The sequence below is a fragment of the Amyelois transitella genome, chromosome Z (genome assembly GCF_032362555.1).
Source record: "Amyelois transitella isolate CPQ chromosome Z, ilAmyTran1.1, whole genome shotgun sequence".
Taxonomy (NCBI): domain Eukaryota; kingdom Metazoa; phylum Arthropoda; class Insecta; order Lepidoptera; family Pyralidae; genus Amyelois; species Amyelois transitella.
This window is the reverse complement of record NC_083535.1, coordinates 5,459,070-5,483,304: the sequence shown is the minus strand read 5'-3', so window position 1 is coordinate 5,483,304 and position 24,235 is coordinate 5,459,070. Positions and strand designations below refer to the sequence as shown.

The following is a 24,235-nucleotide window of genomic DNA, read 5'->3' as shown; positions in this document are numbered from 1 at the left end:
TTCGTTCGGCGGAGAAAGTGCTCGAGCTCAAGCCGAGGACGGCCGAGAAGTGACGACATATCCGATTTTGTTGCTAGTTTCAGTCGAGTCGCCTAAGTTTGACGATATCTTCTACAGATTTTGAAAACCAAGAATGAGTAAACTACGAAGATTGATTTAAAAAATATACCAACAATACAGACACAAAAGGTCGTTAGTTGATGATTTCTATAGTACTTGACAACAACAACAACAATAGAAACTCCATATTCAAATACTCGTAGCGGAGAAAGACGAAAAGATAATTGATTGTGATGCGTGGAAGTGTTGGGCTGGGACTCAGAGGGGAGGGTGAGGGGCGGGGGAAGCCGCGGAGAAAGTGTCCGAATCGACGGCGAGTTCCGCGCTCTGACACAGCACTCTCACTTTCCTCGAGAGGGCGCGAGAAAGCGACGCCCAAATGTGTGTAATGTTGCGCAAAACTAACCTCGCCAAGCTGACTTGCTGACGAATTCACAGCTGCGTGCGAACCTGGCCATTGCCAAGAAGACAACATTAAAACATAGGTATTAGGAAAGAGATAGATATTGCAGGCAAGTTGTTGTGCAGGGTTGAATGCATGGTGGGGAGCTAGTGTTGTGCAACACCTTCGCTTCCTACTCAGGAAATATAGGTGAGGAGTGCCGGGGCGGGTGGCGGGGGCAGTGCGGGAAGTAGCTGCTCTTGCGCAATGGAGAAAGTAGCGTTTTCCGGCGACGTGCGATCATTTTCGTAAACGTGTGAATTGAGCGAAAGTGAACGAGAAAGCCGTAACAGTCCGCGGTGTACTTTATTCTCAGCCTCGCAAAACCTCCTGACCTGGCCCACTTTACGTCATCGTTTCGCTTCAGTTGTTGATAGACAATTAGGGTTTAGCAGATTTTCATAAGTAGTATTACCGAATATTTATATTATTTATTCCATTTGGACTAGAAAGTCCTGTGGACTTGTGAATTTTTACCCATTTTGGAAGAAGGTAACTTCGGCATTATCTATTACTTGTCAAATAAAATAGTCCAGTTTCTTGGAAACGTTAACTACGTTTCCAAGTAGCAATGCTATGATGCAATTTATCTCCAGTGCATAAAGTATCTAAACTGCAGTAGGAATTTACTGGAAATTATTAAAGTATATGTTTTAAGTTATAAAAGGAAAAAGTGTTAAGAATGTCTTTACTTTAATAAATCTTTTGGGCCACAATTTTTTTTAAATAAGACTACTTTTAGTGCTTTTAAGATACATACATACGTTTTTATAAAGACGTAACTACGTCTTCATAAAAATGTATACTGATTTGATGCCTTTGTACATTTTATACATAAAGTAATAACATTCTAAATTTAGTCTATATAGTCAATCTATATAAATAAAACGCAAAGGTTACTGATTCCCTGACTGATCTATCAGCGCACAGCCCAAGCTACTGGACCGTTCGAGCTAAAATTTGCTATGATGTAAGCATCCGCTAAGAAAGGATTTTTGCAAATTCCCGCGGGACCAGGAGATAACGGAATTTTTTGATAAACGCGGGCGGAACCGCGGGTGTTCTCTAGTTTCAATATATGTGACATCAAACTTATTGTTGACTTCGATCGCAAATAAGTGTTGTCACTTATTTCTAGAAATATGAACATACTATTTATAATTATAAAACATAACATAACTGTTACTTCTTGTAATAGTTATCTGTACTTCTATAAATGTTTTAAAAATGACCACACAATCGCTCCCATTTTTCTATTTATTAATTAATTTCCACTTCATATTGTTTATAACTTGTAATGCATATTTATTACATATCCTGGCTATTCTTAATTTCAGTGATATTTCCCTGTTAAAATTCTTGGGTTTACTATTCTAGTTCTGTAATATATTCTTACGTACACCTAGCTGTAAGTCTACCTCTGTATAAATAAAAATACCATCTAAATTATGTGAAAATAAAGTATTAATTATTATGAGAATGATCGATGTCAATATAAGGTAATTAAAACAGCCAACTTACATATATGGTGTGATATTATGATATCAAATTATAAACACTACATAGGTTAGCATCAATGTGATATATGATAACCCTTAGCGCCCGCAATGTACGTGAGTAGATAATACCGACTACGATGAGTTGATGAATCGAAATTTCATGGTTTATTTGAGGACAAATTAACTACAATCGTCAGTTTTAAGTAAACCTTTTCTAAAGTCAATTATTTAATTATAATGTTAATAATGAATAAACTAAAAATTTTGACCGATTTTAACAAAATATGGGTCAGAGATAGGATAGACCTAAGGAGTATATAAGCCAACTTTTTATGAAATTGCCGCGGGCGCAGCTGCGGAAACCAGCTAGGAGTAGTAGTTGTGTAAAGCAAGCAGAGACAGGAAATACGGACGGAGAGTTCACGTAGCGGGGCGGACAGCGCGGTGCGTGCGATCGCGCCATCGAAAGTAAAAGTCGGGAAGGCGAGAGTGCGGACGCTGCGGGGCGGAGGGGGAATGCGGAAGTATCGGAAGATTACTTTTACTCTCTTTGCCGAGCGGCTTGAACAAACCGCCGAGTGGTCTGCGGCCGACTGTTACTAACAAAGAAAACTGCGTTACTTTTAGCTAGACTGAAATAAGACCATATGAAATACTAAGTTCAAAGTTAAGGTTACAATTTGATCATGAGCTCATTTTCGTTACTACACAGAATTATATCACATTTGATAAACATTGTCTTTTTATTATAATTAGAACGAAGATTGACTTCTGCTACATAAAACTTAAGAACGCGCATGATAATTAGACAACGATTAATATTTGTATTACTCTTATTTAGCTTCATGCATAAATTTCTAAAATTATATTCGGTACACAGAACGTTTCCGTGACGTCATTTGAGATATTTTATCATTTATTTGGCTACAAACAGTTCTCGTTTCTATAATCATCTAAAGAGATTTTTTCTTAATTTTCTCCATGAATTCCTTCCCAATACACTTCAATCAACTGACGACGTGTAGATGGTGATACTCTTGAGACTTCCGTGTTTAGTGAAGGAAGTAAGGTAAAATTGATTATCTAGTGAAACATCATCTAAAATTTTGCTTGGAAGAAGACTTTCACCAATTAAGTACCTGAAATTCTCACGAGTAACCCAGGGAGTATCAGCTAGTATAAACCTCCATTGAGTCATCAAATGAGTGATTTTCATCGTACTTAGCATTGTTGTATTCACTGCTTCCTCATTGCCTATTGGATGTAATTTTGCTGTCTGTCGCTCGTAAGTAGTGGAGCTGTTGACGGTAATATGCCATCCTGGATGACATCTAAATTGAATCATTCAGCTACTAAAATTGCATTACTTTGCCTACTCGATCTATATCTTTTGCAACCGCTATTCCTGATTTCACTACATTACTAATCACAAATTTGTATTTAGTTCTACGCAAAATTTGGTCGTACAAATGCTCCCATAAGTGTAATCTTAGATTTATCTTGCAGCTCATATACTACTCGTTAATTATAAATTTAACTTTCGAAATACAGTTGAATTTACTTTAAGTGGATTGTGAATCAGTTATGCCATCCCAAAGATTGAACAGCGTCATACTTTTCAAGTTAAAATAAAAATAGACTTAATTTTAGTCCGAAAAATGACGATTACCCGATAAAGGTTATAGTTAACTTTTATTATTGTAAAAGTAATAGTTTACTAGATAAAATAATCAAAGTTTTATCATTTTCATTTGAATATCATCATCATAAATTACCTATCTTACAATCTATGTAGTCATACATATAATTTGTCAGAACCGTTCTACCGGGTCTGTCGTCGGCCTACGCTTCGTTAAGACCACTTTCGATCGCCGCTGCGTATTGTTTAGTTGAAAAAGTAAAAGTGTTCTGTGGCTGTGTGTACGCGGAAGAAAGCACGTGCAGGGAGCGGGGAGGGGCGGGTCGGGGCGAGGGGCGAGGAGAAAGTTGCCAAAAGGTCGCCACTTTTTCCCAAATATTCCAAGTGAAAGTGCGCCGCGGGCGTCGCGGAGATTAATAAAAAAAGCGATGACGTGATTCGGAGTCTTTCGATACACTAGATATCCACCAAGCAGAAAGCCAATCTGAAAGTTATGCCTATAATTAATTATAAGTGCAGACGATATTGGGGCAATTAAATCAATGTTGTTGCAAAAGAAGATATGTTATCTATTCTATAGAAAGATGAACTAAAATAGTAAGATTTTGTAGACAATGTTAACATTATAGGTAATTTTTCTTTCGTTCTAAGACACAGCTTTAGAACATGTGCATTTAATACCTACAAAGAGCAACGAGCAACAATTCTTCGCGCAGATTTCGGAAGTCAATGTAATGCGTTGCATGGTATGTTTATGAATATTTAATAATTGTCATTAAATTTCTTCATGCGTCAAAAAAAAAAAAGTTCTTCTGGTTGTAAATGATATAGATATTTTAAACAGCCAACATCTACATACATTTGATGTTTTGATATTCGGCGTAATTAAGAGATGGTAGAATTTTGATTCCTCTCTAAATCATAATCTAAAGTCTCATTATAATGAAACTTTTGAAGTCAGTTTATTAATGAGAGAATTTACTGTTAGATAATTTAATGTGTATTTAGCTGCATTAATGTGTATTTAGCTGCATTAAAATGTTTAACCTGTAAGACTTTATGGAGAGTAATAAATACATTTTTACTTTACTTTACCTCATAATATATACTCTATCATGCCTATAAGAAAATACAACTTAAAAGGACCCTTATACAATGTCCTTAAGGTTTCTCCCATAAAGCACTAAGCATATCAACCTACTTAGGAAAAACCGCAGAATCCGAAAGAGCAACTCTAGGTACTTTTATTCGTTTTGAAGCAGCATTTACATACGATATATACGATTTAAATACGAATAAACGAAAAACTACGGAATCCATTGGTCTTACTTTTGCAAAGGAGTCGTACATATCACGCCTCTTTACCGGTGGGTTAGGCAAGTGGTTCATCTTTACACTTGCCATAAACCCTATATAGGCTCATTGTTTGAGGCTATTCTTTACCTGAGCTCTCACCAGAACTTCTCCGATCAAGGCTCACGTTCGTCCATGCCTTTCTAACGGTTCTTATTACACCCTCCTTGTATATTATACTTAGTTAATCGACATATGTTAAAAAAATTGGCGTTACAGTTTTCAATGGTTAATTCGTTATATTTTTGTTGAGTTTTTCCAAGACTGTTGGCTCTCTCTACCGCGTAAGGGAAAAAAGATGACAATAGGGTGATGATGGCCTTAGCTGATGTGACATGGAAGGTCTTGAATCATGAAATCATGGAATTCTTATAGCAATGAAATACTAACTACGAATATCATGAGAAGCAGAAGGATTAACAAGTGTGACCTTGGCATGTGACGTCAGACACGTGGGCTGTTCTGCCATTGTGTGATGCTTTTATTGTTAAGCGACACCGACGACAAGTTTTGTACTGCAAGCATTTTAATGGGAAAGCAGTTATTTTAGTCAGCAACATCGAAACGAATGTACTCTGAATGGCTTTTTCCATTTGTTATATACAATATATTTTTTTTTCAAAGAGTATGGTAAGTCATAATTGGAATTAATATTATCACACGGTTACTCAGAACTTATTAAAGAATTGACCAACAATGGTTTTTATTAAAGGTTACGTGGAAATAACCACTTCGGTAAATTTTAATTCCTGAATGAAGAGCCCTGAGGCGTATCGCGTTGCAATAAAAATAAATATAAAAGTCAAAATCAATATTATCCTCCCCCGTGCTTAAGATTAATAGAGTATTACGTAAAAAAAAAAATATCTTAGCAAATTTTTTTTAATATTCCTAATTTGGAAGTATTTGAATAAGCGAAAGTGATAGTATCAAAAATAAGAACGCCACAGTGGCATACAAGACAGTCGCTAAATAGACAAACCGCCGTGCGTGAGGTCGCGGCAAGAGCTCTGTCGTCTCCCGGTAGTACGGCTTCCGTGCGCCGCCGGGTAATCGGGTTTGCGACCTGCACTTCAGAGATCCGGAGACACGTGACAGAGTGCCAACTACCTACAAATTACATTATCTAAACCAGCGTACCTCCTTCCGAGACCTCGATGTCACAGATATGATGAGACCCACAATCTGTCTCAAATATCAATCCGGACACTGCGTTATCAAGTAATTTTCAATAACATAATTTTAACAGACTTGTCGTTCCACAAACTACAAATCGGGCATCTGGTCACAGTATTTCGGCGCGTTTTCACCAGGAGTTGGTCCCGGCCGCAGTGAAAGTCCGAAATCACCGAAACAATGAGCTCTCGATCAACCGAAACTTCTGTCCGGGTTGCGCTCGCGCACTTTCTCTTTTTCACAGCTCTCGCGCCCCGGGGCGCGGGCACCCGCGATCACGGAGAAAGTGCGTCCGCGATGAGGGTCGACACTGACCGTTGACGAAGACGTGCTGTCTCCAGATGTGGTACTGGCTCCAACGGTCGTCGTCCTGGGAGTGCTGGTGCTGCAGCTGAGGGAGCGAGGGTAGCGGCGGCGGCGGCGCGGGCGGCAGCAGCTGCGGCGGAGGCGCCGGCGGCCCGAGCGGCTGTATGGGTTGGTGCTGGTACTCCATGTGTACGAGGCGCTGGTGAGGCGCTCGCTCACTGGTCACTCATCGCGGCGCGAGCTCGCGGTTACGTGCGCTCGCTTCGACGCCCGGCACGCGACTGCCGCCGCGAGGCTGCCGCGCGCTCGCGCATCCTCCCGCGCGGCCCCTGCTGTTCCTCTCCGCGGAGCTCCTACCGCGGCGTCCACACGCACGGCACAGTTTTTAATTGCAGTGACATAATGCGATGCGCGATCACTCTCGCCGCCGATAACTGATTACTCGTCGCGCATGTTATGTGTACATACGAAAGCACGTGTCGTCCTCGCTTGTAAACAAACCAAGTTAGAGAAGCGTTGCGCCATACCTACCTATATAAATACAATAGCTCTACACGCTAAATATGAGGAATCTGACCAACTTCCGGAAAAATAAAGAGATGCTGAATAAATCGTAGATTTTTGTTTTTAACGTGCTGGCCATGCGCGCTCCAAGGACTTTTTATTTCAGAGATTATTGGACAGATATGAAGTAAATAAACTTTGATTATTAATTATCGAAGAATAATAATAGTTATTAACGAAAATTGGGAAAGAGCACAACATGTAGACGCGTTTATGTCTTTTGTAGGAGATCGTTCCAAATGCCGTTCAAATGACCAGAAACGTGTAAACTTTTGTTTCAATTCTCTCATTTAACTAGATTGAATATAAAATTATTATTAATCACAATCCGTTCGAAATCTCGAAAAAATGATTATTTTAAAGTCAATATAACATTCTTTTATTTCTCATAATGAATCAGTGTCTCGTTCTATACCTACTTGTTTCTGAAGAGAAAATATAAATTAAAATATAATAATCATTGTCATACCGACCTAATTTAAAGTTTTCATCATTAGAAAGCTTATTGTCAACTAAGGCATTATTTTCATTTCCCATAGCAGAATCCAACAGAACCTAGATTTTAAATACAACTTGTATTATGCAAAAGGCAAAGATTAAAACAAAGATTATTAAGTACAAAGCAAAAGAAAAGTGCACAATTTGTGAGATATGTAACAATAAATTTTCTTAATTGGATTATAAATTTAATAGGATATCACAAAATCATGTTATTACATGAAGATATATAAACAATTCCATTCAGAGTAAAAAAGATCCTTTTTCGTTGGATAAATATTGAAATATCCACTAGATTTTTCGTTCGACGCTAAACTGTCGTACCTCTTTTTTGTTCCCGTGGAATTTAATCGAAATAGTGGACTAATTTGACTTCGACTATATCATACAAAAAATAATTAAAACTGCTTAATGGACAGACAGAATTTCACATTTATTTATAATAATATAGATTAAGAATATAAACCTTAAACTACACGTGCAAATAAAGGACGACTATACTTTCATAACAAATCTACATCAAACATCAACAACTAACCATCGAGCCGAGAAAAGGAAGTCGTATTTATAATAACTATTCATTAGTCTGTGGCGTAGGAAAAACATAATGCGTGCCCGCTGCTTCTCTTCACGATTATATTGTTAATGTCTAGAGAAAGGCTTTTTTATTGGGATTCTCCTTTTAGTTGATAGCAACCTGTAATCTCAATTTCATCAGTAAGTCGAGAACTGGGGACTTAATGGATATCTCCTCCGCATGGGATAAATACTAGATTTACGTATAAATTATTAATTTTATTTAAACGGAGACGTCCTGGCGAAAGTGGCAAGAGTACCGCAAGCCGACGAGTTTGCACGACAAGTTATGATTGTGGATGAAAAGAAAGAAGTATGCAGGGTTCGGGGGCCACTGAAAAGATGTAATCTCTACCGCTCCGGGAAAGACGTGTGATTGTATAAATGTTATAATTTAATAATTTTTAACTTACTTAAATAATGTTACTTATTTTACTACCTGCTTTCCGCAGTCCCATACTACTATATTATACATGAAAAGAAGTTTGTAAGGATGTGTGTATATTAGTCCTAAAAAACTACTGAAAGAAATTTCATGAACCTTGTAGAAATAAAGTTTGGACATTGGCATAATATTATAAGTTAAAATTTATATAGATTTAAGGCAGACGAAGTCACGGGCAACACCTATTAATATAAAATAGTAAATTCTTCCTAGTCTAAACTATTATAAAGATCAGAACTTTTGCCGACGTCGTTAAAAAGAAATAGTTTACATCTCGGTCGCGAATTCACCATTGTTGCGTTATCGCCGGCGCTGCGCCCGCGCTTTTGCTCTTTTTTTATGAAAGTGGCTCTGAACCCGAGACCGGTCGGCACTCGGCATACTCGGAAGCGCGATATTGGTAAAACCGCCGATGCGTGACTTTCTCCCACTGGGCCAACTTCAATGATGTGTAAAATACTTGGACGAAACAATTATTATATATATAAAACTCTTCCGTTACTGAGTGACCGACAGACAACGTACAACTCAAATCCCTGGATCTAGAGATTTACAACTAATAGATGATTTCCCAAATTCCCACGAGAATTAACGGGATTTTTTGTTTTACGCTGGCGGCGCCTCGGGCGCTCTCTAGTTTCTTTATATTTATTTCAAAACTTCCCTCTACGGGTTATCTAATGTAGAAAATATATCTCACTCTTGCTTGCCTTTCTGTATTTCAAGTTGTCACCAATGTACTTCAGATCCGGATTAAGGTTTCTAACATTTCTCATTCCACTTTCTTCCGCATCCTCAATTTATTCAAGTCTAATTGGTTTAAAAAGTTTGCTTGAAAAGCCTTATAAATATGATGAAATACATAATAAAGTATTTTTCCAAATTTGTGTAGTTGTTTTCAAGTGAAGCACATAAACGATATTTCACAAACATTTTGAATATAAGTATGATTTATCAATTTTTGTACTATGTGGCTTATGACGTTAAAGAGTAGTTAGCGTAGTCCCTGCACTACAAAATTAAATGAAAATTGACAACCAATCATATTTTCAGACAGGCATATTTGTGAAAGTCCATATCCTTCAATATCGATGTCGAGGAAAGCTTCCCAAAAGAAATAACAGCTTTCCAAAATTAATGAAATTGTATTAATTTCTTTTATGTTAAAGTTATTTTATGATAAAGTTGACGGAAAATTAAAAGTACAAAGGCATTGTAAAACTTTACTTTTATTTATAAAATTTTACTTGTTTAATCGAGTTCGATTAAATATATTATACTTATGGTATAGCCAACTGGCTACCATAAGTACAATATGGAGCTACAAAAAAAGGAAAAATAGTTGCGATTTCAAAGAATGCGAAACAAAAGGTAGTGACATGATTTTTATTGATTTTGTTAATGTTTTTTTTTGCCTCTCGCACAGAAAGGTGTGAAACATTATGGGTTTCTTGGATAAAGCCTATCTTAGTTGTGAATAGCTGAGCTTTCTTTTTACTCAAGACTTAATAACTCTTGAGTCACTAGTTGCATTTATTTTAAATGTTACGATCTATCAATGTGGCGTATAATCCGTTGTTATTTGAAAATCAAATTGAAAAACAAAATACTGTTTTTGATAGAGGCCTCAATGTGTTACATTTGTGAAAACTAGCCTATTTTATGTCGGGCCAATGCAAAGTCTTTTTTATTACTTTTTTAAGGTCGATTTAAGTATTACAATTTTCTAGATTGTTGTTCAAATTTAATTTAAGTACTTACACATACTACTTACACACAAGTTCTTACGAGATATTACACGAAAGAATTTATCTGCCAAAATTCTAAAGGAAATGGGGCCAACCTGTTTAAAGTGCCATTTCCAATGTGATTCAATTCCTTAATTTGAAAAAATTACATTTTATTCGGCTCGCAACTTAGTTATTGGCACAGAGCAGCCACCAACCGCTGCCTGTTTTCATAGTTTTCACTGTTTTTACATGCTCTGTGGTTGCTGCTGATAACAGAACAATGGCGAACTATTCGCTTACAGGTGCATGCTGACTCACAATACAAGGAATTCATAACAACCCACGGGTGCTAAGAAATAGGACTGCTTGCTTGCATTAAAGTGCGCCATCGCTAAACCTTGCACACCTTAATTCCTCTTTCTCCTAGCGATTTTCCCATTTGCACTCCAATCTTTGGAGAGGAAGGTTGCGTGTTCAATTATCATTCTGGGAAAGTCAGGTTTTTACCGTCCCCGTCTGAACCGCCAAAAGTAGGAGAATCAAACTCTTAATATGGAGCATGGAAACACATATAGTTAGAACACATCGCATTAGTTAGAACTCAAATGAATGTACTCGTACATAACTCAGAAAATAGTCATAAGTCACATAGCCGGTGCAGGATATTCATTACGTAATTGTACCGGGCATCACGGACGCTCTACTCTCAATGTGAAAAGTTTTCTTACAGGAATATCATTAAAGTTTATAGTGGTTTTAATATACCGGTATTAACGAAATGACAATTATATCTTTGTGATTAAATTTAAAGATGAATATTGAACTTACTTTGTTTTTAACATTGAATGATTTAATGCAATTGCTGTTACTCGATTAAAAAGAGAACTTATAAGATTTGAAAAACCAAAATAGATTAAATATCTAATTGTATTAAAATACAAGTACATGTGTAAGTACGGCTACTATAATTCTATTTACAATTTAATGCCTTAGGTCAAAGAAGTACTTAAACTTGGCGAAATCTTTTTAATAGTACAAATTAAAGCCAACTCGGCGTTCAAAACGTCATATTAATAGGCGTTCAAAACGTCATAGTAATAAAGTGTAAAGCTACGTTAGAAGGCAAAATCACCAATGAAAATAACATTATTTTATGACTCATAAATTCCGAGTTGAAGAAATGTATGAATTTAGTATGGAAGAAGATAAGTTTACTCTCACTTCATATTGTCCATCATCATTATAAGATACTTTGGAACTACAGCAAAGGCGTCTTTGTGGTTTAAAACTATGATATGATTTAAATTATATAAAAAATAACAGGAACCAATCACATTGACCAAGAAGCACAAAGCAGGAAGCCAAAGGATAGTGGTTTGATGGAATGCATCGACTCGCCCGCCGCGCTTGCGCAGGTTTCACTTTCAGGCTGCGCGGGGGCAGGGCGGCGAGGGGGGTGGAGAGCGGCGAGCGGAATAGCCGAGCCGCAAAAAATAAGCTACTTTTCCTTTCTCAAAAACATGAGCACTTTCACCTCTGCCGAAACCTCCGAGAAAATGCTCACCGCGCTTAATGCACATTAAATAGATGCTTATTCGGATATTTTCACTATCGCCAGTGGGAGACGCCCCCTCCCGCTGTCGCTGGGGTGTTTATCAACATTCGCTATCAGAAACCTACATTGTAATGCTCACCTAGACCTACACACAAATCTTTATTGCATATAACATTTTCTAAATATTTCCGTATTTTATGTTTTTGTTTTTGATAAGAACTACTATGGAACGAGCGTTGATGTTTTGATCTGACTTAAAGGCGCTTGAATCTCTTCGAAGCAGCATAAGGGACTACATGCATTTATCAACACATGCCATTCTGAAATTCATGCGGTACCTATTCCAGAACTTGATGCGGGTGAATAATTCATGCGTTATAATAGAACCGACAGGTTTGACGTACATCTGAGAATTGTACCCAGTTGCAGATACTTTATTAAAAGACTTGCAACTTTATAATAAAATGAAATCGGAATCATCTGCGTCATGAAAATATGAAAGGAAAAAAAAAAAGTCGAAATCATACGTATAGAAACTTGAACCAAGCATTTATCTGAAGGCTTTTACGGTGATCCTTTTATCGGCTGCCATAGGTTGTTATCGCTAGGCTATCGCGCCATTGTTTGCGCACAATAACACAGCTGTTTATAGTCGTGTGCGCACCTGGTACTGCAAGTCTTTTCTTTTTAAGTAGCGATGCCAGTGCGTACGCGCAGCCTTAACATCTGAACGATTTCAGATGGTGTTGTAAAAGAGTAAACTGGAAAGTTCCATCAACAAGTACTCGTGTACTTATATAAGTTTTGGTTTGATACGGAAACATTGATAAAGTATTTTTAGGGAAAAAGTAGGTAGTAAAAACTATTTTTTTTTAAGTAGGTGGAATCTCATCTGAGAAAAAAGAGAGAGAGAACAATTATTTAACTATATTAATATTGGCTCGATAATCCCTTGTGTTTAATTGAACGCAACTATAAAGAATTAAACCACAATAAAATCAATCCATAAAAAATATTTGGTCCATAATAACTACAGTAACTATGTGCAGCGGTTTTTATATTTGTTATTTATATATGTTTTCTATATACATGAATTGGTTAATGAATCAATTAACTGCTTTCAATTAGAAATACCTACGCTGTTTATAAGATATGCATTTTCATGTCGTGTTCTTGTAAAAAAAAAAACAGTCCTTTTGAAAGCCTTGTAATACAAAAAACAAAAGCACATCAAAACCGTTTGTTCTGAACGATAATTCTTAACAAAAATCAAAGAGTATTAACAATAGCACGTAACTTACATATTTATCCTTACTACAAGTTCAGCTCTCCAACTCTTCTTAGCACGTTAACTTAAATTTATATTGAAAATTCAATTTCTACAAGTCTTACCAGGAATAAATCATTAAGCCTTTTCTTGTCTGAGAGCGTTTCGAGAGGTTTCCTTTAAGTCCAATGAAGTGAAAAGTATTTTCTTTAAAATATTCATAAGTAAAGTACCTAACTACAATGAGACAAAATGCACTCAAACTAAATATAATGTCTATGCTGATGCCATAAAGAACCTCGAATGGGAGTTATTGTATTTGAAATTCTTTGGCACAAAAAATTCACAATCAAAATATTCCGAAGGATTATAACGAATCAAATTTGGATTTATTTAAGAAATAAACGGGTATTATAATTTATTATGGTATTAATGATTTTTTGAATGATAAACTTTGAAACGTTTGTTGATTTCGATACTACTAGAATAATTATCATTAATTTGTAGTTACATAGTTTTGGATACTTTTTAAAACCTCCTCCTATCTATTACTTGCTTTTACCCGCTGCTTACACCGGGCCGCCTACCCATTTAAGCTCCATTTGAGCGCGTTTATACCCAAAATTAAACTTAAAATTATTTTATATAGCAATACTTATTTCATATTTCAAAACTATTTATATAGTAAGACAATTTTGTTGACGTTAAAGATGATTTTCGCCTAAAATCAGGGCAAAGTAAATGTTTCTATGTTTGATAAATTGCGGAACCTGTCGTTGAACACAGGCTTCTTGGAAACTAGTACTCCAATATTTATTTGCTATTGTGATATAATTTTATAGGTATCTGTTTTTTGTGTGCACATATATAAAAAATTATTATAATTACTCGCTTATTTTTGTTCTCGCAGAATTTCCAGAAATGCCCCTAGATAATATAAGGAATCCATTAAAATTCAGACCTTCAGACCCTCAGAACAGCGGTTGTCTATGTGTTGACGGAAATGTTTCTAATAACATCGTCGTTTCTTACGACATCCGCGGGATCAGAGATAGTAAAGCTCTTTTTTCAAATACTTAGAGCAGATACTGGTAATGCCAAACAAAAATCATTCCGAACGAGCTTGGTTTATGAATCTAAACAAATCGCTAAGAAAGCTGAATTAAAAATGAAAAATATTTTTAACTATCCTATACAAATTGAGATGAGCCTTTTGACGGGTAACGCCCTTACGTTACCTAAGTAAAGGAATGACATGTGTATGTTTGTTTACAAACTGATTGATCAGCAGATTCAACTTCGAAAGACTGAATAGACTATAATTTTTTATCGGAAGATTATATAAGAGTATATACTCGTAGTAATCAATACGTATAAAATCTTCCGTAAAAATACTTTATTAAATATAGTATTTTTATTCTATTAATAAAGTTTTTTTTTTCAAAAGCTAGTTCCGACTTAGAAGGCTCATTGTATAATTGAACAAATTAAACATATTGGATGTTTTTTAATTGTATGCATGTTTGTTTTGTAACTTTGTCACTTTAAAACCACAGAGAAGATACATTTATAAACAATCATTAACTGAATCACGCTTCTTTCCCGAAGAGATAAGAATATACTACTTCTTTCTTTTTAATGAAACGAAATACTTATAATTACGTTTTTATCTTTTATTGGGTAGTCAGAGCGAACAGTTTTGAAAAGACTGAAAGACTACGATCCGCTGTATGGCTTAATGATGAAATTGAGAAAAAATAAGTAACGTTAGTAATATAAGTTACAGTTAATTTCTTATTTATTTATTTTTAGTATTCACTCAAAAAGTCACAACAAATCACAAGCTTGTAAACGCAGATAGAGTTCAGATGATTTGCTGAGAAGTGCAGTGGAGTCGCCTTGACCGTGCAAGGTGAATGCGATAGTCCGCGTGGACAGTGTGTCACAGTATAGTAGGTACGGAAGTGTGCCCGCGTGTTTATTTACAAATAAAATAAATATATAAAAATAATGATCTTTATGTACACCTATTTCAACAATACAAGTAGGCATTTCATAACAATATTACAAAAGGATTTTTTTTTTCATTTTTGGCCATCTTATGTTTTTATTTTTCAGGATTTAAAATATAATTTAATTAAAAATTTAAATACGTAGATAGTTCGGAAACAATGAAAAGGAGATAAAAATAAAAACTTGTGAGTAAACAAATAATCATGAATTCAAATGATGACAACCGATAAATTAAACGATGACGATTCGATGATTGATGGTAACATCAAGTTTTACCTACCTGTTGTTTCGTACAGTCATACGTATAATCACGTCTTTATACCTTACGGAGTAAATAGAGCGCAATCTTGATCAGAAGGCCACGTACTCCTGTCGGTTTGACCTGATTAAATTCAAGCAGAAGATAGAAGACTTTGAATTTAAGATAAAATTGGATGAAGTTAGTAACAATCCTTCAGTGATAGAGATAAAGAAGATGGAGTAGAAAGAGAATATTAAAAAATCACTGTGGTATGTGAAAATCAATATATGTTCCTAGATTTATGTATCATTTATAAGTTTTCAGTGTAAATCGTTTATAAAATTGCATGGCATTATCTCTTCGAATTAACTGCATATTAAGTTAACACATTATATGTAGAGTCAGTTCTGATTTTACTTTATTTTGTGGCGGAATGGTTTAAATGAGGCATTATGCAGCAATTACATTTCACGTGTCCACGTGTCCGTACATATCTACTATAGTAGACACGATTTATGTTTACGTTCACATAAGAATTAAATATGGCTTCATAATTTTTGCTAATTTATAATAACTTTGTATTCTCACACTGACCGTATCAATCGATAGTGTTATTTTTATAAAGCAATATTGCCGTACCTACTTCATTTCTAATTGACCGATTTTTTTAATGTAAATGACGTGAGTTTTAATCAATAAGCAGACTAATTTTCAATATGTGAAATTTGTAATTGGGTTAAGTAAGTACCGTTGTTTTGAATACTTGTCCTGAATAACGGTATTTCACAAAACTGCATCCAAAAAATATATCTGATAACGTAAACACAACAACTATAATAACAACAATTATTGGTTATCGTGTTATCATTCTGTTTTGTGTATCAACAACACTGCCGGTCGAAGTGTTGTATCTCCTGGCGGCCATATCGTCTGGTGGTGGTAGTACCTGTGATCTGGGGGAGCAGGCGGCGGTAGTGGGGCGGAGGCGCCGTGGGCCCGGGCACCGGTGGCGGTAGGAAGCTACGCTCGAACTGGCCGCCGTGCGAGCACCACGGACTCAGCTGCGACGCAGCCTCCGGACCCATATCTATGTAGCCGTGTCGGTCCAAGGGCCGCGGCCATCGCCCCGACCCTCTGTCCGCCGTGACACACTCAATCGTTGCTGTTGTGAACTCCACTCGACAGACGCGACCGATCCCGGAGCGGAACGCGGCAGGATTGAAGGAGCAAACGCCGCAGGCCGGCCGCACGCTCAGGGCCACGTGCGCGCGGCACGCTCGCGAGCAACGTGCACACCACGAGGCACGTGCCCTCTTCGTCCTCCGTCCGCCGGCTCACTCCCCTCGCACCCTATCCAACACCCCACACCCTGAGCCTCCCGAACCCCAACGGCCCGAACACAGCGAGCAACACGTGAGCGAAACAACGCAGACGAAAAATTTCAATAGCGGTTCTCACAATACAGCCTACATGCAGCGAAAATCTTAATGGGTTTTCGGAGGAAAATTAATTTTAGAAATTTCGATCATATTAAATTATAATTTCAATTTATTTTCTATTTGTCGATTAAAACTGTGTAAATATGGGTTGATAAATGCAAATAAAAGACATATGAGTCATGTGTGGCCGAACAGCCCGCACAACTTTATTGCGAAAATATTTAGTATTCCTAGTTGAGGCGAGGCGCGGATTCATAATCGCAGCTGAGTATATAGTAGTAAATCGACGGCGCGAGTCACGCTCAAGCATCTCATTAAGTGCAAGAGTGAGGGCGGGGCGCGGGACGGAAGCCGACCGCACTACGGGCATGTATGTGAAACAATGTCACTCACTCCTCTGTGTATGTGTAAAACAGCTGTCATATGTTATCGGCACAAAATCTAAATCAGCAAAAAGCGCCTAGCTTTCAAAGAACATTATACATTATTTAAAAGTAGATATTATTTTCAATGGTAACCTAAGTTAAGGTGGTGTTTGCTGAAGGGTTCCCGCAAAATGTATTGTTATTTGTGTAAAGTCTTTAGATGACATAGTAAGCGATCATCGTTCGGTACCTAAGGTTGGAGTTGGTCTGTCTATAAGGAGTTTCTGAAACCAAGATTATCTGATCAGTGTTACATCCATTTTTATGAAAAGAGTAAAAATATCATGAAAATCTTCAGTAAGAATTTTAGAAACTTTCTACAGCGACATTGAATTTCAATGCAATAAACCAAAATACAAGATGTATCAATCTGTTAGTTTTCACAGTTTACTTACTAAACTTATGAATATTTTAGTAGTAGAGTACAGATTTGAAGACGTGACTCTCATCTTGCTTAGACCAGGTTCTGATTGCGCAGGCTTACTTGAAATATATTTATTAACTTTTGGTGGATGCGGGAGTGAAAAGATGTAGTCTCTGACTACAGACGCTTTCCTCCAGGCAAGGCAGCATCGTTTAGCTTTTATAGTTATTTTTTTATTTATGTACACAAAAAAATATACAGAAGCATTAATCACAGAAATTGTATTTGTTGTCATACATGCATAGGCTTAGAATCCGGGTCTTTGGATGGATAAGCATTTGAAGGTTAGCTTAATTACTCGTCCACCCATGCTCAATGTATGATATAAATATTTAGGTATACATACACCCATTCATAACATGTATGGTAAAACAAAACAATTTGATTTTAAATTTCATTCATCTTAGTTGTTTTTAATTTACATAACATTTAGATAAAAACTTTTTGAAGATGTTAATATAAAATTATCAATGTACATAATATTTAAAGATCTGCTTCGATTTCTCCAATTTCCCGTAATCACATCTTTCCGTGATGAATTCCATTTCTTACAACAAAGAGAACATTTCAAACAAAATAAATCATTAAGATCTGTTTATAATTAACAAAGAAATTGCGTAACCGATATGCAAAAAAAAAAACTATGTTAGAAGTTACCGAAAATTTGAACTTACAAAAACTAGAGTTCAAAACAACAATTTTAGGGTTTCTGTTTATTTTTCTCCTGCAAGTTTGTTCACGCATCGCGCAAAAACGACTTATAAAATTCAATACAGTTTTCATAGATATACTTGTTGTATATGTCACTTAGAACCCGTTTTAAAAAGTTGTGAAGTCCAAGGGGGAAAAATTTATAGTGAAAAAAGCAGGTTATAATTAAAACAAATAGTTTATGGTTTCGGCGATTTATTATAGGACGTGTTTATACTGGTAACAATAAGAGGGATGGAAATATGGCTGGGTCACGTTGTGAACACGGGCGCCGCCCTCGCCCACTCGCCTCATTCCGCGTAAACGATGACCCTTTGGCAAATTGGACACCCAAAATTTTTTAGGTACACTTTAGGACCGCCGAAATAAAAGTTGAATGCAACGAGTAGGTTATAGTGTTTGGGTACACTTTAAGGCAGTCTAGCGATTTCTGCAACTTTAGAAAAGTTTCTTCTTTAGCTAGATGTTGTAAGAATTAAGCACTTTAATTTATAACGCACATTTTAATAAAAACTCTTATATCTTCTGTTTATCTTTTGGCAATGTATAAGTTATACTTCTTCTTATACCTATTGTATTGAACATTTTATTTCTAGAAGAGCTTTGATATTTCTGATCCCTCACAAGTTTAAAGTTGTTGAGAAATTCTCACGTTTTAACAATAAACACTTGGAATAATTTAAAATCTACCATCCCAAAAAATAATAAAATAATAAAATTCCAAACGAAATACCTAAGTACTTTTTTACATTACATTATAATTATTTAATATATCTTCTGCTAGGCTAGGTGTGATGCCTGGGGAACCGCGGCTCCAACGATGTTGAGTCGGGGTTTGTATTTATGCTCCAATCCATGAAATTTTTGTTTGCGCAATTTAGATTCTTGGCTGCTATTGGCTTACCACGTCAATTTCTTCGCTGTGATTGACAGTCGGCGTGTGATAGGCTATTGTTACGTGTGATTTAGAGATGTTGCCACAAATATGTAATATTTCGGTCATTATAAATCTTATTTATTATTCCGATTATTTTTTTTTGTTTTTACACGTAAATATTTGTTGTTCTTAAATTTTAAACTTTTTTAAATCTTATTTATTGTATCGTTATCTTTTATTTTTATTTTAGTAATAGATTTGAGTAATACATTCTCGAGCATGAACGCCAGTATGTGTTACTCTATTACACTCTGTACATTCGTAGCACACTTATAATTATACACACATTATTATAGTATAATTATAAAACTAGAAACAGCCAATATGATCAAGAGTTATTTTTATTTTTTCAAAGTAGTAATAGTTGACAGTAGTACCTACCCAAAAAAAAAAAATGGTCTAAGAAATAATAATTACTTATACCGATTTCTATGATTGTACTACGCTTACGCTCGTAGCGCATCCTGCTACGATATTCCTGGTGCTACGCACGGACGTAGCGGGTTCGTCTACGACGCGGTCTACGTATTGCTACGAAATGAAAGGGTAACTTATATCGTTCATCATCATAACAAAATAAACATTTTCTTTAATTTTATGCTTGTTTATATTCTTCTTCAGAATATTTATATAATCAATATATTGATTATTTCCTTTAAGGACCTTGAGCATTTATTATTTTTAAATGAACCCTTTTTAGGATATGCATTGCACACATAATGAAAAAGATTAAACCAATACTTACAACTTAATACATACATTCATACAAGTTCCCGTAACAGACGCCTGATAAAATGTATAGGTATACAAAAATAAAACATGCAGTGATATAAAATGATAGTACAATGATTACTAACCGTATTTTTTGTTGAAACTAGCCCCGTGGCTGAGGAAATCTGTAAATAACGAAAAATCATATGTTAGAATGCAACTAAAGAAAACAATGCTCAAATAAAAATGAAACATATAGACATCTTCATTGAACATTCATAAAAATTGCTTTCAAAATATAACAATGTCGCTTAGAGAAACACAGGACTTCATCAAGGCCGGTGTTGCTGTAAGACCTTTTTGTCAAAAGCTGAATGGATAAGTTTATCACACTGAAGACTGTATGCTCGGTTGATAAATAAAGCTTGGTAAGAATAGATGACGGAATAAATTATAAAAATTCATACAAGGATAAAAAGCTATACTACTAATGAAAAATATGAAGTAACAATTTTGAATAAAATATATAGAAATAAGTACCTACACTGTTGATTTCTTTGTAACTTAGAAACAATTTAATTGGCAATCGCAAATTAAATTAAATATTGCCGTACAGACAGTAAAGTACATCAAGGTAATGGTTCATAACTCTGAATACAACGTGGTTTTACTTTCAGTTAGGTATATTCCATTATTTTATTAATTGCTAGAAAACCAATTAGGTATAACTGGAAGAGTATATTATCAATCATACTCTGTGAACAACGCTCCTTATAAATCTTGTGTTCGTGTATCCAGTTAGATAGGGTCAATATCGGATAGGCTGGGTCAAGAACCTAACTCAGAACATCAATATCCGGACTTCAACACACGCGTCATCGAATGCATCATCATTGGTTACTACTTTTTAATTTCTTAAAACGCCATCTATAATTCACAGTAAAATTTATTTAGAGAAATGTGAGGACAATCTGTTATCTTGAGCTAACCCATTTGGTTCCAGCGTAGAATCGTCGGGCCGACAATCACTGATTAGTTTTGCAGGCGTACGACAGATGGCGTTCTCCTTGATATTGCTACTTTTACTACATAAGCCTTATCTGCAATATTTTAGCCAACTTTCGTATATTTAGTTTGGTTAACAATTAAAAACTCACCGTGTCGACTCATTGCCACAAAAAATATTATTCACCATATAACATGCATAAAGTAAAATAAATATAGGTCCAATAAGACTCTTAGCAGATTTACAATAGAAAAAGAGTAAGCCATAGAATTTTGTGATAAGTAGAAGCCGGTCACATGTGCACACTGTGACTAGCGACGAGCGCGCTATTGGCCCCACGTGGCCGTGTCGGTGAAACAGAACGAGCTTCTATTGGCTAGCGGCGACCGTGGTCGATAAAGCAGCCTCCACAACCCTGTCAAGATCGCACGTGACGATATGTTCCAGCCCGCGTAAACAGGTGGCGCTACTGAAAATCTGTTTACCACGACGGCCGTCGTCGCGTGCCGTATTAAGTGGTATTACGTCTGTGACATAATTTCACATAATAGTAGTGGACGCGAGCCTAACAGTGTGCTCGCACTTTTCATAATATTGAGTAACCGTTCTAAGCGGAACTCCACTTAAACATACATCTAGTATATCACAGCTGCATGTAATGAAACGATCGACCTTGAACATATAAATGGGCCAACGAAACACTATAGCTATCTATTATAGCACAGCGTTTGGTATGTATTTGTGTTATGAATAGATGTCTAAGGTCAAGCGGCGAGTTGAAAATGTACGATACGAAAAGTTTGATGATAGAGCTATCTCTCTATAGTTTTCATCAGATTGAGATCGGTTGGTACGACCAAGACAGAACCGGGGTCAGAAGGTCGCGGCAAGGCCACAGCGCAATCGGTGCACATGCAATTAGCGCTGGAGTATGAACAAGAACGCCGAGCTACTTGTTAGGTACCCATGCACGTCAACATAATAATTTAACCAACATCGAAGTACATATAGAGTAAACATAGACAATGTATAAAAACGGACAAAATCAAAGTGGAAGAGTTTGGTTAACCTTAGTAAATTTTGCCAAGAATGAGGGTGCGAGGACAAAGAGAGGGGGAAATGTTGGAAAGCAGCCACTTATCTTGAAGCAAGCTGGGGTCTTAATCGTTTATGAAGAATTTTGTAACAGATTGGAAGATAGGTATACAAATGATATATTAACGTAATAAAAGATCAAAATGAATTTTTGACTTATAAGCAGACAAAAACACATTAACCAAAAAAAATAACAAGAAGCATTCTTAATAAAATATAAGTAAAAAATAAAAAAAAGTAAGAGTGGGAATATACCTACATCAAATATTAACAGTATGGTTACAAAAAATACTATCAATACAAAAGATCATATATGAAACTGGAAACCAAATGTGAAAGAAATGCCATTATGAACTTACACTTTCTCATAAAAGTGCCCATTCTGTTTCATCCCAAAAAAGAGGTGTGAGAGAGAGAGCCACAATAAAGTCATCTAAGTAGGTAAATAATAACAAGATAACTTAGAAACACTATAATCTAATCTGACTGGGAACCTTTCGTTTTATCTAAATTACGCCAATCTGCCAGCTTGCGTTTCTGAATTATCGCGTTTTATATTCCTTTGTCCATTAGGTACAATTTAGATTTTACCTGATTAAATAGCAACAAATTAGTATCCTGTAACTTAATCTAAATGGATTCATTTCATCTCAATAGTAATTAAATAAGAATCAAACCACCTTCAGATTTTAAAAGTAACTATGCAGGAAAATTAACAATTTGAAAAAAGATTGACATTTTTAATAATGAACGGCGTGTGGGTCAGAAATAGGTATTCAAACCATATCACAATGTCAGTTTTTTATACTTTAAGATCAGCATCGGGCTATTTTGTTTACTTGGACAGGCTTGAAAAGACTTCACCGGTAAGAAAAGCTTAAAAATTTCCCCCACTTACTCTCCTTTTTTTTAACCGAAACGGCTCGGCTGCGGTTTCATTTCGTTTCAGTTGCATTTTTGTAAGTAAACGGTATTCCAATAACTTTATGTCAGCAGCTGAAATGCAAACGGTTGGTTAGAAGTCCGCTAATGTAATGCTTAAGGTAAGGCAACTAAACATAAATTCTGTTGCACTATTTCTGAGTTTGCTTCCTCCGTATCCACTTTCAAAAACTTATCAAAATACGAATTAGTAGCTGAACCGCTATCCGCTGCATCAATTATTAGATGACAGAATACGAAAACCAAAGCATTTCGGCTTCGTAACCAATGCATTACGACTCCGTTTTAAGAAAATGTTAGAAGAATACCTAAAGTTCTTTTAAATGCGTTTCAGATCCCTTTCGGCTCAAAATAAAATGTCAGAATGGGGGAAAGGAATATCAGCTGTGCGTTAGTTACTCAATACGCATGCGCGAGGTTCACACCTTCACCGACGACGATGAGTGACGCTTATCTTATCATGAGCAACCAGCGATGATTGGCGACGTATCTGTTCGTTTATTCTAAATTCACCCAAATATGCACGTCAACGTCGAGATAAAGTTTTAGGGGTGTTGCTGCATAGAAATAACAGGTTATGATCGATGCTCACTCTTGCCTAACTATGAAGGCTGCATTATTGTTCTAGATAAATCAATTTCGGTATAAATTCCACATGTCGTTTTTGGCTAAAAGTAAATTCATTTCGCCAAAATTATAGTGGTGATTTTTGTTGGTTGCCCGCGTCAAAATTCCCCTTATTTTCGTTCCCACGGTAATTTCGGGAAATCCTCTCTTAGTGCACCCCTAGAACAAAAATGGAACCTACATTGTTTTCAAATCAAAACCCAGCGGGCTGTGCCTTGATGTTTTGTACTTTTAAACATATTTATTACTAGCGACTCGCCCCGGCTTTGCACGGGTATTACAGAAAATCTGTGGCGATTTATTTTATTTTTACAACAATTATCACATAACAGCTTTTTATAGGCACGCTGCCGCCGCCACGGTCGGGCAATACTGCCGCAAGCGCTACTGCCCGCAATTTTAAATTTGTAATATCTTCCAAAATATTCATTTACATCTTGTGCTGTAATTTAAAACATTGTGATTTAATATAGATCTATATTAAATCACAATGTATTTAAGCTATTAAATTGGATAAGGATTAATGATGTATTGGTTAAAATCGCTTCAAAATT

The 24,235-nt window shown here is 36.1% G+C and overlaps 1 protein-coding gene across 9 annotated transcripts in view; it reads right to left on the bottom strand.

Moving 5' to 3' along the window:
* Window positions 1-24,235, bottom strand: part of LOC106134004 (hepatic leukemia factor) — an 88,334-nt gene that overhangs the window by 9,805 nt on the left and 54,294 nt on the right. For 4 of the 9 annotated variants that reach the window (XM_013333936.2, XM_013333937.2, XM_013333938.2 and 1 more), the window contains one exon: window positions 20,158-20,196. The exons of 2 other annotated variants lie outside the window; for them this stretch is intronic. In XM_013333936.2, the coding sequence (XP_013189390.1) occupies window positions 20,158-20,196 (39 nt within the window). Of the gene's footprint in view, window positions 1-6,484; window positions 6,754-20,157; window positions 20,197-21,168; window positions 21,337-24,235 lie in introns of those variants that run through there. 3 more of the 9 variants (XM_013333940.2, XM_060953529.1, XM_060953532.1) reach the window with 3 other exon arrangements.